Raw genomic sequence first — 14,636 nt, 5'->3', positions numbered from 1 at the left:
GCAATACTTACCTAATGCACTTCGGACCCGAGTCGGGGCATTGTCCCAGCCATCCCACAGCTCTTTGGCCACCTCATTCCATAGGCGCCGCAATGTCACGTTGTTTGAGTGCAGTGGATCCCAGGTGTCCCACAATGGGACTCGCTCCTGGACCAGGGCGATGAGGAGTTCATTCTCTATGAGATCATCCTCCCGTTGTGAAACCTAAAAAATAAATAAAGTCATTAAAGTTTGGTCAATTAACATAAGGAAAAGAAAGAAAAAAGATGCAGAGAAATGGCATGAATAGGAAAGTCAACATACAAAAGGATTCCAGAAGAAAAAAGTAAAGAAATACGAATGGAAAGAAAGGAAGATTCAAACGTATGACACTGAGGATACATAAAAAACAGTTAGCCTTGTATACGCACCCGCTGCCATCTTTCCACCGGACCTTGACTCTGCTGCTCCTGGCCAGTCTCTGCCGCAGATGAAGAAGAGCTCTAAAAAAATGAAAAACAAAAATTGCCCCATGTGTGGATGTGACAGTGAATATTTACCAATCGGACGAGGCAAGTACTCACCTCACTCACATGCTCGACTTCTGACAGCCCAGGAAGAAACTCCTCATGAGAAGAAGCCGAAAAAGACATTCTGATGCATGTAGAAAGAAAGAAATGGCAGAAATTAGGACATATAGAGACAGAAAATAGAAAATAAAGGCATTGGCTTGGATATACTCACATTGTTCAGAGGCTAGTTTTCTCAAAGGTGCTGTGGTCCGTCTGTTCTGCTTGGCTGTCTGCTGAGTAGTGACCTGCAAATGTCCGATACCTCCCTTTATCACCTACTATGTGGGGGGTGGCTTATCAGTGTCTAGACATATTGTTTTCAATTGAAACGCATGCGTCCGCGAACGCAACTACCACGCATGTGCTTGTGAACGCATGCGTTCATATAGACAGCAATGCGTTTTTTGGCGCAAACCTTGCATAATAACCACATGCATTACCAGGCGGCAAATTGACGCCTCTAAAAATTACTACATGTTGCATTTCCGCGCCAAACCGCAAACGACGAAACGACGCATGCATCGTCAAACGCGGTAAAATGCGAACAATCGCAAACACATGCGTTCCTAATGTTAAATATAGGAATGCACAACGCATGCGGATATATGTGGTAGAAACGCTGCGGCCACAAACGCAAATGTGAAACCGGCCTTAGAGCGGCATTAGTTGTAGCTGTATAAATAGGTGTACAGTGAACCCTGCATTATCAGGGTGACGCTGTTACACCGAGTAAAATGGTTCCAGGGTTAGAGAAATCCCTCTTGTGTTTCTTTCTTTAATCTGTGGTTGAACTTAATGAGATGCTTCATGCCAGACAAAGAAGTTCCTGATTCTGGGCCCCCTGCAGTCTGTGGCACAGGGGGGTCTGTGTCGGCACAGTAATAAATAGTGTTATTTCCAGCTTTACAGAAGGACGAAAACACCATAGAAATGAGAAGAATAATAGGCCTCAGTTACCACAACTGTCTACAAGGAAAACTGTTGCTCATAGCAGCCAATCACAGCTCAGCTTTCATCTTCTAAACAGCTCTGGTGAAATGAAAGATGCTTAGTGATTGGTTGCTATGGGCAACGCAGGCAATGTAAGCTATTGTTGTCAAGAAGATGTGCCTATGAAATAGATATTAGATATTATACGGGGCTTTGTGTGTGGAGTGAGTGTGGCTATGCGGAGTGGGCGAGGCTATGTGGAATGGGCGGGGCTTCATACACACATATATGTATGTATACATGATTGATTACAACTTCTGTCTCTGTAAAAACAATCCCCATTTAACCCCTTTACGACACCAGCCATAAATGTACGCCGATGTCAGACTCCCTCCCTTTGATGTGGGCTCCAGCACTGAGCCACATCTTTTCTGACACATGTCAGCAAGCGCGCCAGAAATCCCGCTCATCAGTGATCCCGTCACATGATCGCGGCTCACCGATGTTCCAGAAACACATGGGCTACTTGCACAATGAACAGGTCTGTAGGAACCTGTTCACACACCACCAAGAAACTTGAAGACACAAAGAGCACAGGGAGGTCAAAAATACTGTTGTAAAAAAATCACAGTAATAAGCAAGTGCTAAGTCAAAAGATGGAAAAAAACAGGGTATTTAGTTGATACTTTTTTTGCAAAAAAATGTGTACTAAGCTGCTCCACCAATTGCCAAAGTATACCCATATAGAGCAGTCCTACCTAATGTATATAATCCCTATCTGATATATTTAAAAACCTGATCATCTGTATAGTACCTGTATAAGCAGGGTTCAGAGAGGGAATTTTCATGTGGACAAGCTGGATGGAACAGCTTTCATGCAAATGACCCATAAGGAGTGGTGGACCTTGGCGATTGGTGGAGCAGCTTAGTATACATTTTTTTGCAAAAAACGTATCAACTAAATACCCTGTTTTTTCCATCTTTTAACTTAGCACTTGCTTATTACTGTGATTTTTTCGAAAACAGAGTATTTTTGACCTCACTGTGCTCTTTTGTGTCTTCAAGTTTCTTGGTGGTGTGTGAACAGGTTCCTACAGACTTGTTCATTGTGCAAGTAGCCCATGTGTTTCTGGTTCTGTACTTGTTCTCTTGTTTCTACAAGACTAGGGAGTCCACCACTCTTTATGGGTCATTTGCATCAAAGCTGTTCCATCCAGCATGTCCACATGAAAATTCCCTCTCTGAACCCTGCTTATACAGGTACTATACAGATGATCAGGTTTTTAAACACATCAGATAGGGATTATATACATTAGGTAGGACTGCTCTATATGGGTATACCTTGGCGATTGGTGGAGCAGCTTAGTATACTTTTTTTGCAAAAAAATGTATCAACTAAATACCCTGTTTTTCCCATCTTTTGACTTAGCACTTGCTTATTACTGTGATTTTTTTTTCCAACAGAGTATTTTTGACCTCACTGTGCTCTTTTGTGTCTGTAAGTCTATGGTTGTCACTGCCGAATTGCTATGAGCGCTGCCCGCTAGCCGAAAATGCATGCACCAGGGATCGTCTCACCGAACTCCCGCTCTCCTTTTAACATGGGCAAAACGCTACTCAAGCAACACAGGGTGAGGGTAAAACAGTGTGGCAATGCTTTATTGTACCATAAAACAGGCAGATAACACATAGAACAGTCCCAGCAAACATCCCAAGATGGTGCACATTAGAGTCTCGCACTTCTGCTGACTCGCCAGGATAATAGCAGCTGTGACTACAGATCTTCCAGGGTCGCTACCCCACCTTTGGCATGCACAGAGAGGAGGTAACTACAAGCGTAGGAAGATGACAGTCCACTGACTCCATACAAGCTACAAGGCCAGTGGATCTGAGGATCACAACCTGGTTTCATATTCCAGGGTCGGTTACTCCACCTGTGGCATGCACACAGAGGAGGTAACAACAAGTGTAGGAAGATGACAGTCCACCAAGTCCATACAAGGTACAAGGCCAGTTGATCTGAGGATCACAACCTGGCTTCTCCAAACATATTCATGGTTCAGCGATGGTCTATGGAACAGATCTGTATTCTTCCAACAGGCTGAAAACCCCTAGGTTGTTACCTATAGAATGATAGCTTCGTGTCCCTCGTAATGGAGCCATGATGAAAAATGGCTGCTGTCCTTTCTCTGGTCCTTTTGAGATGTATGGATGTCTTGGCAGAATCGCTCTGGCTGTTTCTCTCAGTATCTGTATACAGAGGCATGTAACCTATTTTTAGACTTAACAAGTGGCCCTCATTCAGTATTTACATAAAGGGTAAGAATGCAGACGAGATCAAATAGCATTACTTGATTATTTAAATTATCTGCATAGCTTTTCCCTCTCTGCTTTAGAAGTCAACAAACTGGCTCAATAAAACAATGCATAAATAGCATAACAGCAAACATCACTAGTGATCAAGGATAAGACACAATAAGTCAATATTCCATGCTTACACTAACAAAAGTCTGTTTTCTTGACCAACCAGAAATCAACACTTTAAATTTGAAAACCAACATACAGATAACATTCTATTATTCTTCATTTGCTAAAAATAGTTTTCTGGTTAATTAAGATACAATGCTGTATGTTGCTGGGTCGTGTCACACTGGGCCAGTCACTCCATGACATTTTCACACTAAATAATGGCACAGATCCTCCATACATTATGGTTGCACATATCCCTAGTCTTTATAACGATATTGCCCTCATTCCTTGACAGCATGGCCATTAGAAGCTGCTATTGATCTTTGTAGTAGGTACGTTTTCCCTGAGTGGTACATATTGGGCCATTTGAAAACTGGAGTTTAGCCTAGGACAGTTTGCACTACTAATTAACAGCTGTTACAATACCAAACTAGGGCAGTCACAATAGGATAAAAACACAAGAATTATACTGTATTTTTCACATACTATCTATTCCTGACACTGGAGTGGCTTATAAACTTATGAAGTATATAGTTTGAGGTCGGGGATCTGCCAATATGTGGCTGGTTTTCTGACTGTTTCGGATAACATGATACATGGTTTTAGTTTTTTTGTCTAGTTTTGCTTAAATATAGGTCAATATTAGTCTGTTAGTCTCCTGATGAGTTGCCTTTGGTGAGGACGATGAAACCCGTAGAAATGAGAGGCTTGGAGAGTGTGTATACGTCACCTCACTCTATATACTGAACTGTGGGGTATATGTTTTTTCTATTAGTCACCTACTGACTAACCTCCAGAGGGTGAATTATGAGTATAGTTTTACATTTGGAAGTAATAAAGTTCAGTTTTATCCTTTTTTTCAGCAAACATGAGGAATGGCAAGAGACAACCCATTTAAGAAGATTCAATTTTGGTTAAAACTATGCCAACATTATGAACATAAAAAAGGCTTCTCCCCTATGTGATATCTCTGATGTTTATTAACAGTTGATTTCCAAGTAAAGTATTTCCCACATTAAGAAAATGAAAAAGGCTTCTCTGTGTGACTGCTCTGATGCCTAACAAGAAGCGCTTTCCTGTTAAAACATATCCCACATTCTGAACAGGAAAAAGGCTTCTCCCCTGTGTGAGTTCTATGGTGCCTAACCAAATCTGATTTCAGGTTAAAACATTTCCCACATTCTGAACAGGAAAAAGGCTTCTCCCCTGTGTGAGTTCTATGGTGCCTAACCAAATCTGATTTCTGGTTAAAACATTTCCCACATTCTGAACAGGAAAAGGGCTTCTCATCTTTGTGACTGCTCTGATGTCTAACAAGATGACATTTCTGGTTAAAACATTTCCCACATTCTGAACAGGAAAAAGACTTCTCCCCTGTGTGACTTCTATGGTGAGTAACAAGCAGTGATTTACATGTAAAACATTTCCCACATTCTGAACAGGAAAAAGACTTCTCCCCTGTGTGAGTTCTATGGTGCCTAACCAAATCTGATTTATGGATAAAACATTTCCCACATTCTGAACAAGAAAAAGGCTTCTCCTCTTTGTGAGTTCTCTGGTGACTAACAAGATGCCATTTCTGGTTAAAACATTTCCCACATTCTGAACAGGAAAAATGCTTCTCCCCTGTGTGAATTCTATGGTGAGTAACAAGCAGTGATTTACGTGTAAAACATTTCCCACATTCTGAACAGGAAAAAGACTTCTCCCCTGTGTGAGTTCTATGGTGCCTAACCAAATTTGATTTCTGGAAAAAACATTTCCCACATTCTAAACAGGTAACAGGCTTCTCCCCTGTGTGAGTTCTATGGTGACTAACAAGATGACATTTCTGGTTAAAACCTTTCCCACATTCTGAACAGGTAAAAGGTTTCTCCCCTGTGTGAATTCTTTGATGGCTATCAAGATTTATTTTCCATTTAAAACATTTCCCACATTCTGAACAGGAAAAAGGCTTCTCCCCTGTGTGAGTTCTATGGTGATTAACCAAATCTGATTTCCGGTTAAAACATTTCCCACATTCTGAACAGGAAAATGACTTATTTGCTTTAGAAGCAGATTGTCTTTTAATGCCTCGTTTATGACTTTGATTTTCCTTAGTAGTTAGCAATGAATCAGAAGATGGGACCTGTTTCATAGGACCAGATGACAGATCTTTGCTGTGAATGGATGATGATATATCTGAAGTAATGGCATTCCCTTCAGTTTTATCTTGTAGGATCTCAAGATCATCAGATTTAAAAACTGAAGATGTCAACTGTCCCTCTGATCTCCTGGTACAGTCATCTGCTAAGATAAAAAAAAAATATGTTTTAATAAAATATCCTTGAGTTTTATATTTTTGAACATTTCAACTTAAACCATCCATAAAAATGGCAAGCTATGTAAAAACTTTAACTATTTACCAAACAATAACTGTTCACAGTCTAAGGCTGGGATCACACATACGTGAGATACGTCCGAGTCTCGCAGGTGAAAACCCAGCTCTGGCGCCGGAACTCCGGAGCGGAGCGTGTAGCCGCACAGCAACACATGGAGCCGCACGCTCCGTTCTGAAGTGCCGGCGCCAGAGCTGGGTTTTCACCTGCGAGACTCGGACGTGTCTTGTGTATGTATGTGTGATCCCGGCCTAATAGAAAACCTTGTTGGATGAACCAGTAGTGTGTGGTGTTCAAGGTTATGATTCGGTGACTTAGAAGCTGCATGGGACTTTCTCAGGAGCGTGGAAACTATACTGACCGCAAACCCTGAACTTAACACCGCAACTAGAAGTAGCCGTGGGGTGTGCCTGAACCAACCTAGACACCTCGACACAGCCGGAGAACTACATACCCCTATCGATGGAAATGGGAAAACTAACTTGCCTCCGAGCAGAACCCCCAAAGGATAGATAGCCCCCCACAAATATTGACTGTGAAATAGGAGAGGAAAAAACACACACAGGCAGAGAACAGATTTCAGCAAAAGAGGCCACGCTGACTAAACAGGGAAAGATAGAACAGAATACTAAGCGGTCAGTATTAAAACACTTCAAAAAATACCCACAGCAGAAAAAGATTCCACAAACTAACTAAAGTCATGGAATGTACATCTGCAACTCCTGAGAATCCAACAAGACTGTGAAAACACTGACACAATCAGAGCTGGACAAAAAACAATGAATATTACTGAATCATAAAGCACACAGCATGTGTGCATAAAGAAACCAGAAACTTATCTTTGCAGATTAGGCAGTAAGGCAGCAGGAACCAGGGAAGGAGTAAAACTCCAAAAACAATGGACAACTGGCAAGGACCAATGAATCCTGCAAACCTAAATACCCCAGTCAGAACTGCAATCAGTAGATCCACCTGGCCAGAGCTGCAAACCAGGGACCACTGCACTACCATCCACAACCACCGGAGGGAGCCAAAAAGCAGAATTCACAACAGTACCCCCCCTTGAGGAGAGGGCACCGAACCCTCACCAGAGCCCCCCGGCCGATCAGGACGAGCCAAATGAAAAGCACGAACCAAATCAGCAGCATGGACATCGGAGGCAAAAACCCAAGAATTATCCTCCTGGCCATAACCCTTCCATTTGACCAGATACTGAAGCTCCCGCCTCGAAAAATGAGAATCCAAAATCTTCTCAACCACATACTCCAACTCCCCATCAACCAACACAGGGGCCAGAGGATCAACAGAGGGAACAACGGGTACCACATATTTCCGCAATAAAGATCTATGGAAGACATTATGGATAGAAAAAGAGGCAGGAAGCGCCAAACGAAAAGACACCAAATTAATAATCTCAGAAATCCTATAAGGACCAATAAACCGAGGTTTAAACTTATGAGAAGAAACCTTCATAGGAACATGACGGGAAGACAACCAGACCAGATCCCCAACCCGAAGCCGGGAACCAACACCCCGACGACGGTTAGCAAAACGTTGAGCCTTCTCCTGAGACAACACCAAATTGTCTACCACATGAGTCCAAATCTGCTGCAACCTGTCAACCACAGAATCCACACCAGGACAGTCAGAAGGCTCAACCTGCCCAGAAGAAAAACGAGGATGAAAACCAAAATTACAAAAAAAAGGCGAAACCAAAGTAGCCGAACTAGCCCGATTATTAAGGGCAAACTCGGCTAATGGCAAAAAAGTCACCCAATCATCCTGATCAGCAGACACAAAGCATCTCAAATAAGTCTCCAAGGTCTGATTAGTTCGCTCGGTCTGGCCATTTGTCTGAGGATGAAATGCAGAGGAAAAAGACAAATCAATGCCCAGCCTAGCACAAAAGGCCCGCCAAAACCTAGAAACAAACTGGGAACCCCTGTCAGACACAATATTCTCTGGAATACCATGCAAACGAACCACATGCTGAAAAAACAACGAAACCAAATCTGAGGAGGACGGCAATTTAGGCAAAGGCACCAAATGAACCATCTTAGAGAACCGGACACAAACAACCCAGATAACCAACATCTTCTAGGAAACGGGAAGATCAGAAATAAAATCCATAGAAATATGCGTCCAAGGCCTCTCAGGAACCAGCAAAGGCAAAAGCAACCCGCTAGCACGGGAACAACAAGGCTTGGCCCGCGCACAAGTCCCACAGGACTGCACAAAAGAACGCACATCACGTGACAAAGAAGGCCACCAAAAGGACTTACCAACCAAGTCTCTGGTACCAAAAATACCAGGATGACCAGCCAACACAGAACAATGAACCTCAGAAATCACTCTACTAGTCCATCTGTCAGGAACAAACAATTTCCCCACTGGACAGCGGTCAGGTTTGTCAGCCTGAAATTCCTGAAGAACCCGTCGCAAATCGGGGGAAATAGCAGAAAGGACCACCCCTTCTTTAAGAATGCCGACCGGTTCAAGGACCTCAGGAGAATCAGGAAAAAAACTCCTAGAAAGGGCATCAGCCTTAATATTCTTAGAACCCGGAAGATACGAGACCACAAAATCAAAACGGGAAAAAAACAAAGACCACTGAGCCTGTCTAGGATTCAACCGCTTGGCAGGCTCGAGGTAAATCAGATTCTTATGATCAGTCAGAACCACAAAACAATGCTTAGCTCCTTCAAGCCAATGTCGCCACTCCTCAAATGCTCATTTCATAGCCAATAACTCACGATTGCCAACATCATAATTACGTTCAGCAGGCGAAAATTTACGGGAAAAGAAGGCACATGGTTTCATCATGGAACCGCTAGGATCCCTCTGAGACAAAACGGCCCCTGCGCCAATCTCAGAAGCGTCAACCTCCACCTGAAACGGAAGAGAAACATCTGGTTGGCGCAACACCGGAGCAGAAGTAAATCGACGTTTAAGCTCCTGAAAGGCAAAAACAGCCGCAGAGGACCAATTCGATACATCAGCGCCTTTCTTCGTCAAATCGGTCGCTGGAAAAGTTAGCAATGAAACGGCGGTAAAAATTTGCAAAACCCAAAAATTTCTGAAGGCTCTTTACGGACGTAGGTTGAATCCAATCATGAATGAACCTGAACCTGAACCTTAACTGGATCCATCTCAATAGATGAAGGAGAAAAAATGAAACCCAAAAAAGAAACCTTCTGCACCCCAAAGAGACATAGAATCGCTCAGATCGACAGGCGTGGGAAACCCCACCATAACATCTTTAACGGATTCAGAAAGACCCTTTCTGAAAATTGCCGCCAAAGCATAATCATTCCATTTAGTCAATACAGACCATTTTCTAAATTTCTGACAATACAATTCTGCTGCCTCTTGACCCTGAGACAGGCCCAACAAGGTCTTCTCTGCTTGATCCACAGAATTAGGTTCATCATATAATAGTCCTAAGGCCTGAAAAAAGGAATCTATATTGAGCAAAGCAGGATTCCCAGATTCCAGGGAAAATGCCCAATCCTGTGGATCACCACGCAGCAGGGAAATAACGATTTTAACCTGCTGAATGTAATCACCAGAGGATCGAGGTCTCAAAGCAAAAAACAGTTTACAATTGTTTTTAAAACTCAGAAATTTAGACCTGTCACCAAAAAACAAATCAGGAGTAGGAAACTTCGGCTCTAACACAGGAGTCTGAACAATATAATCAGAAATTCCCTGCACCCTGGCAGCAAGCTGATCAACACGAGAAGCTAATTCCTGAACATCCATGCTAATGCAGGATTCCTCAGTCACCCAGGGGAAAAGAGGGAGGAACAGGCAAAACAGACTACAGAAAAAAAATGACTCAACACCTTTCTTCCCTGCTTCTGAGATGCATTTAACTCATTATTGGCCAGTTGTACTGTTATGATTCGGTGACTTAGAAGCTGCATGGGACTTTCTCAGGAGCGTGGAAACTATACTGACCGCAAACCCTGAACTTAACACCGCAACTAGAAGTAGCCGTGGGGTGTGCCTGAACCAACCTAGACACCTCGACACAGCCGGAGAACTACATACCCCTATAGATGGAAATGGGAAAACTAACTTTCCTCCGAGCAGAACCCCAAAGGATAGATAGCCCCCCACAAATATTGACTGTGAAATAGGAGAGGAAAAGACACACACAGGCAGAAAACAGATTTCAGCAAAAGAGGCCACGCTGACTAAACAGGGAAAGATAGAAGAGAATACTAAGCGGTCAGAATTAAAACACTTAAAAAAAATACCCACAGCAGAAAAAGATTCCACAAACTAACTAAAGTCATGGAATGTACATCTGCAACTCCTGAGAATCCAACAAGACTGTGAAAACACTGACACAATCAGAGCTGGACAAAAAACAATGAATATTACTGAATCATAAAGCACACAGCATGTGTGCATAAAGAAACCAGAAACTTATCTTTGCAGATTAGGCAGTAAGGCAGCAGGAACCAGGGAAGGAGTAAAACTCCAAAAACAATGGACAACTGGCAAGGACCAATGAATCCTGCAAACCTAAATACCCCAGTCAGAACTGCAATCAGTAGATCCACCTGGCCAGAGCTGCAAACCAGGGACCACTGCACTACCATCCACAACCACCAGAGGGAGCCAAAAAGCAGAATTCACAACAGTTCAACTGTTTGTTCATTCTGCCTCCCAAATATTGAATAAAAAGAATCAATCAATGTTATGTAGGCAAAAATAATACCAATTCTCATCTCACAAAAAAACAAGTCCCCTGTCAGGTCCTTCATCGATCAATGGATAATCAGAGGTTAGAATATAGCATGGAGAGTCTCCCAATAATTAAAACTTAACTTTTAATCACTAAGATAAAATGGACAAACTAACAGGACAAAATTAACACATGTATATAAGGTGTTCGTGCAAGCCAGTGCTCAAGATAAAAATTGGTTTGGCTCACCAATGGGAACGACAAACGTCCACAGCAGGTTCCTCCTGTTGCCTTCTCTAGATAGGAGAGGAAAGAGAGGGAGGGGGTATAGGGCTTTACTAAACTCCCTGTCATGCCCCTTGTATTGCTCCTGTCCTAACAAGGACAGGCCCCAAGTGTACCTTGCTAGGGACAACAACCATCCACTACATATAATATATAAGTCTCCATACGTGTTTCCTCCCCAGTAACGGGGATTCATCAGGGGAGTTCATTTAAAACCAATGGGACATAAAGTATGCAAAAAATTAAGTGTCAGTCATCTAAGTAACCCTGCAGTGCCAGGGTACCTATCAATGGGTGTGACAATTTGTGTCACTGCCTATGGGTAGTCATGAATCCCCGTGACTGGGGAGGAAACGCGTAGGGAGACCTATATATTAGATGTCGTGGATGGTGGTTGTCCCTAGCAGGGTATACTTGGGGCCTGTCCTTGTTAGGACAGGAGCAATACAAGGGGCACGACAGGGAGTTTAGTAAAGCCCTATACCACCTCCCTCTCTTTCCTCTCCTCCTATTTAGAGAAGGCAACAGGAGGAATCTGCTGTGGACATTTGTCTGTTCCCATTGGTGAGATCAAACCAATTTTTATCTTGAGCACTGGTTTGCATGAGCACCTTATTCACATGGGTTAATTGTGTCATGTTAGTTTGTCCATTTTATCTTAGTGATTAAAAGTTACGTTTTAATTATTGGGAGACTCTCCGTGCTATATTCTACTGATATGCCTGAGGGTATTGTATTTGGTGTGACCCATCTCACACTTTTGCGAGCTTTGAAAAACAGGTTCCCACACTATTAGTAGCTCAAAGGCTGTTGAAAAGCAGCAGAGTCCCTATAAACCAATCCAGAAAAATCCGCTCTCACTTCTGAGTCTTGCAGTGTGCTCAAACAACATTTAGGATCCCTGTATTTAGCAATATTATAGTGAGAAGAATCCACTTACTCTGCGGTGTGTGTCTACTGGAGCACAATCTGGGCACTATGTGCTGGGTAATAAAATGGCAAATGTGTAATTTTGACATCCACTTTGTGCTACTTTCCAGAAAGTGGATTCAAAATATTCACTCCTCCGACACACGTGGTCAAAATTGTTGGTACCCCTCGTTTAATGACAGAAAACCCCACAATGGTCACAGAAATAACTTAAATCTGACAAAAGTAATAAATCACAAATCTTTGAAAATGAACAAAAAAGTCAGACATTGCTTTTCAACCATGCTTCCACAGAATTAAAAAAAAAAAATAAAACTCAGGAAATAAGCCTGGACAGAAATGATGGTACCCTTAACTTAACCGCTTTGTGACCACCAGCGGTAGATAAACTTCAGCGCTGCACAAAGCCCTGCTAGTGCCAACGTTTATCTACCGTTTGTCTACAGTCGGCTGTTTTGTGCTTATCAGGACCCCCACGTACCTTATAATGCTGGGATTCTGGCGCACAACACTTAGGACCCCCGTCCTCATTGAGACTTGATTGGTTCAGGTCGTGATGACATCAGCGTCACACCAGCCAATGAGACAAATCACTAAGAAAGTGTGTTGTAGCAACAAACTTTACCTGGCGATCTGCCTCATAAAAATGCTGTTTCTCCTCAAATCTCCTGTCAGTGAGAGATTAGAGGAGAATCAGTGTTACAAGTGCTGCTGGCAACAGCTGTGTCAGTCAGCGATCTTGTTATAAAGTAAAAAAAAAAACAGATAAGGCAGGTTAGGGTTAGTGCTATAGTTAGGGTTAGTGTTGGGGCTAAAGTTAGGGTTTATTCTAAAGTTAGGGTTAGGCTAAAGAATTAAGCTTTTCTCAATTGTCTCCCCAATAATTTGGTCACGTCAGTGTTTTCTATTTCCGAAAAAAAACAAATAAAATGGCCCATCAGTATTATAGTGCAGAAGAGGCTTATGCACTTTTATGTTCTGACAGCGAAGAAAGTGCAGTGCCGGATGGGGATTTCGAGGTCTTTAGGAGCAGCGACAGTGATAGCTCAGAAATGAGCAGTGATCCTGGTCCATCCTCACACACAAGGACCAGTACAACAAGGACAAATTGCGCTTCTGGAGAAATGTCTCCTACTCAGGGAACAATGCCCAGTACTAGCGATGTCCCTAATGCTCGTGAATTGGCGCACACCAATGTCCAAAGGGCTTTGCCTCTTGATGTAGCATTTCCCAGATGGGAGGATTCGGATTTGGCTACTCCATTCATCCCTAATTTTTATGCCATTCCTGGTATAAATGTGGAGGTGGAAAATTTTGGACCAATCAATTTTTTTAAATTTGTTTGACAGATAGCTTGCTAGAGCATATTGTCCTACAAACAAATTCAAGTGTGTCCCAATTCATCAGCCAGAATCCATGGCAATCATGGTAATACGGCAGGACTACACCACCGATAAAGCAGCCACAGCCGGTGACTGAGAAGAATCTGTGACTTCTCTACATTTAGTGGTTACTACTCACCTGGGTAGTCATATGTGGGAATCTCCTCTTTACACCGCTCATCACCCCTCACATATGTCTCTGTAGTATTAATATGGGTCAGATCTTCACCCTGAAACAAATATTATAAAAGTCACCGACAGATGGAGAAGTCACATCTATGATCAGCTCTAATCCTGCCATCTCCACCGTTCTCATTACACAAATATAAAACATATAATACTGGTGGGTAAAACAAGACTGAGCACAAGACATTCACCGGTGTCTACACATCATAGGGGAGATCTCCTGACACCTTCTCTCCATCTACCTGATGATCCTGAGGAGCATCGGGATCTTCTTGCTTGCAGTCCTGTGGAAGAAGAGGACGGGGACATCTCTCTGGTGTTGTCCTCTTACTGGATTGATCTGGAGGAAACACATACAGGGACTGAATTCATTCTTTACATACAGATAATTATATGCTGTATGTATTTAGTCCTGTCAGTTACCTAGAGATGTGAGGGGCTGGGGAACCTCCATTATGACGTTCTTGTACAGATCTCTGTGTCCTTCTAAATACTCCCACTCCTCCATGGAGAAATAGACAGCGACATCCTGACACCTTATAGGAACCTGACACATACAATGATACCGTCATCCCCCAATCCCGTCATAGTGTTACTATATAATGTCTGTCCCAGCATTCCCAGCAGTGTCACCTCTCCAGTCAGCAGCTCAATCATCTTGTAGGCGAGTTGTAGGATCTTCTGGTCTTTGATGTCCTCATGGATCAGGGGGTGAGGTGGAGGCCCCTTGATTGGCCTCAGGGGTCTACCCCAACCCTCAGACACAGGGTCCTGACAGCGATCACTAGAGGTCTTCTTCACCACTGTGTAATCCTGGTAATGGAGAGAC

At 42.9% G+C, this 14,636-nt stretch overlaps 1 protein-coding gene across 1 annotated transcript; it reads right to left on the bottom strand.

Moving 5' to 3' along the window:
* Positions 1 to 4,653: 4,653 nt before the first annotated feature.
* On the bottom strand, positions 4,654 to 14,363 carry LOC143767110 (uncharacterized). The gene is made up of 4 exons (XM_077255131.1): positions 14,231 to 14,363; positions 14,050 to 14,147; positions 13,761 to 13,851; positions 4,654 to 6,239 (listed from the first exon to the last, which is right to left on the bottom strand). The coding sequence occupies exons 1-4, from the start codon at positions 14,361 to 14,363 to the stop codon at positions 4,966 to 4,968; spliced, it is 1,596 nt and encodes a 531-aa protein (XP_077111246.1). The 3' UTR covers positions 4,654 to 4,965.
* Positions 14,364 to 14,636: the final 273 nt, after the last annotated feature.

This window comes from Ranitomeya variabilis, chromosome 4 (genome assembly GCF_051348905.1).
Source record: "Ranitomeya variabilis isolate aRanVar5 chromosome 4, aRanVar5.hap1, whole genome shotgun sequence".
NCBI classification, from domain to species: domain Eukaryota; kingdom Metazoa; phylum Chordata; class Amphibia; order Anura; family Dendrobatidae; genus Ranitomeya; species Ranitomeya variabilis.
The sequence above is the reverse complement of the archived record's forward strand: the minus strand, read 5'-3'. Positions and strand labels throughout refer to the sequence as shown.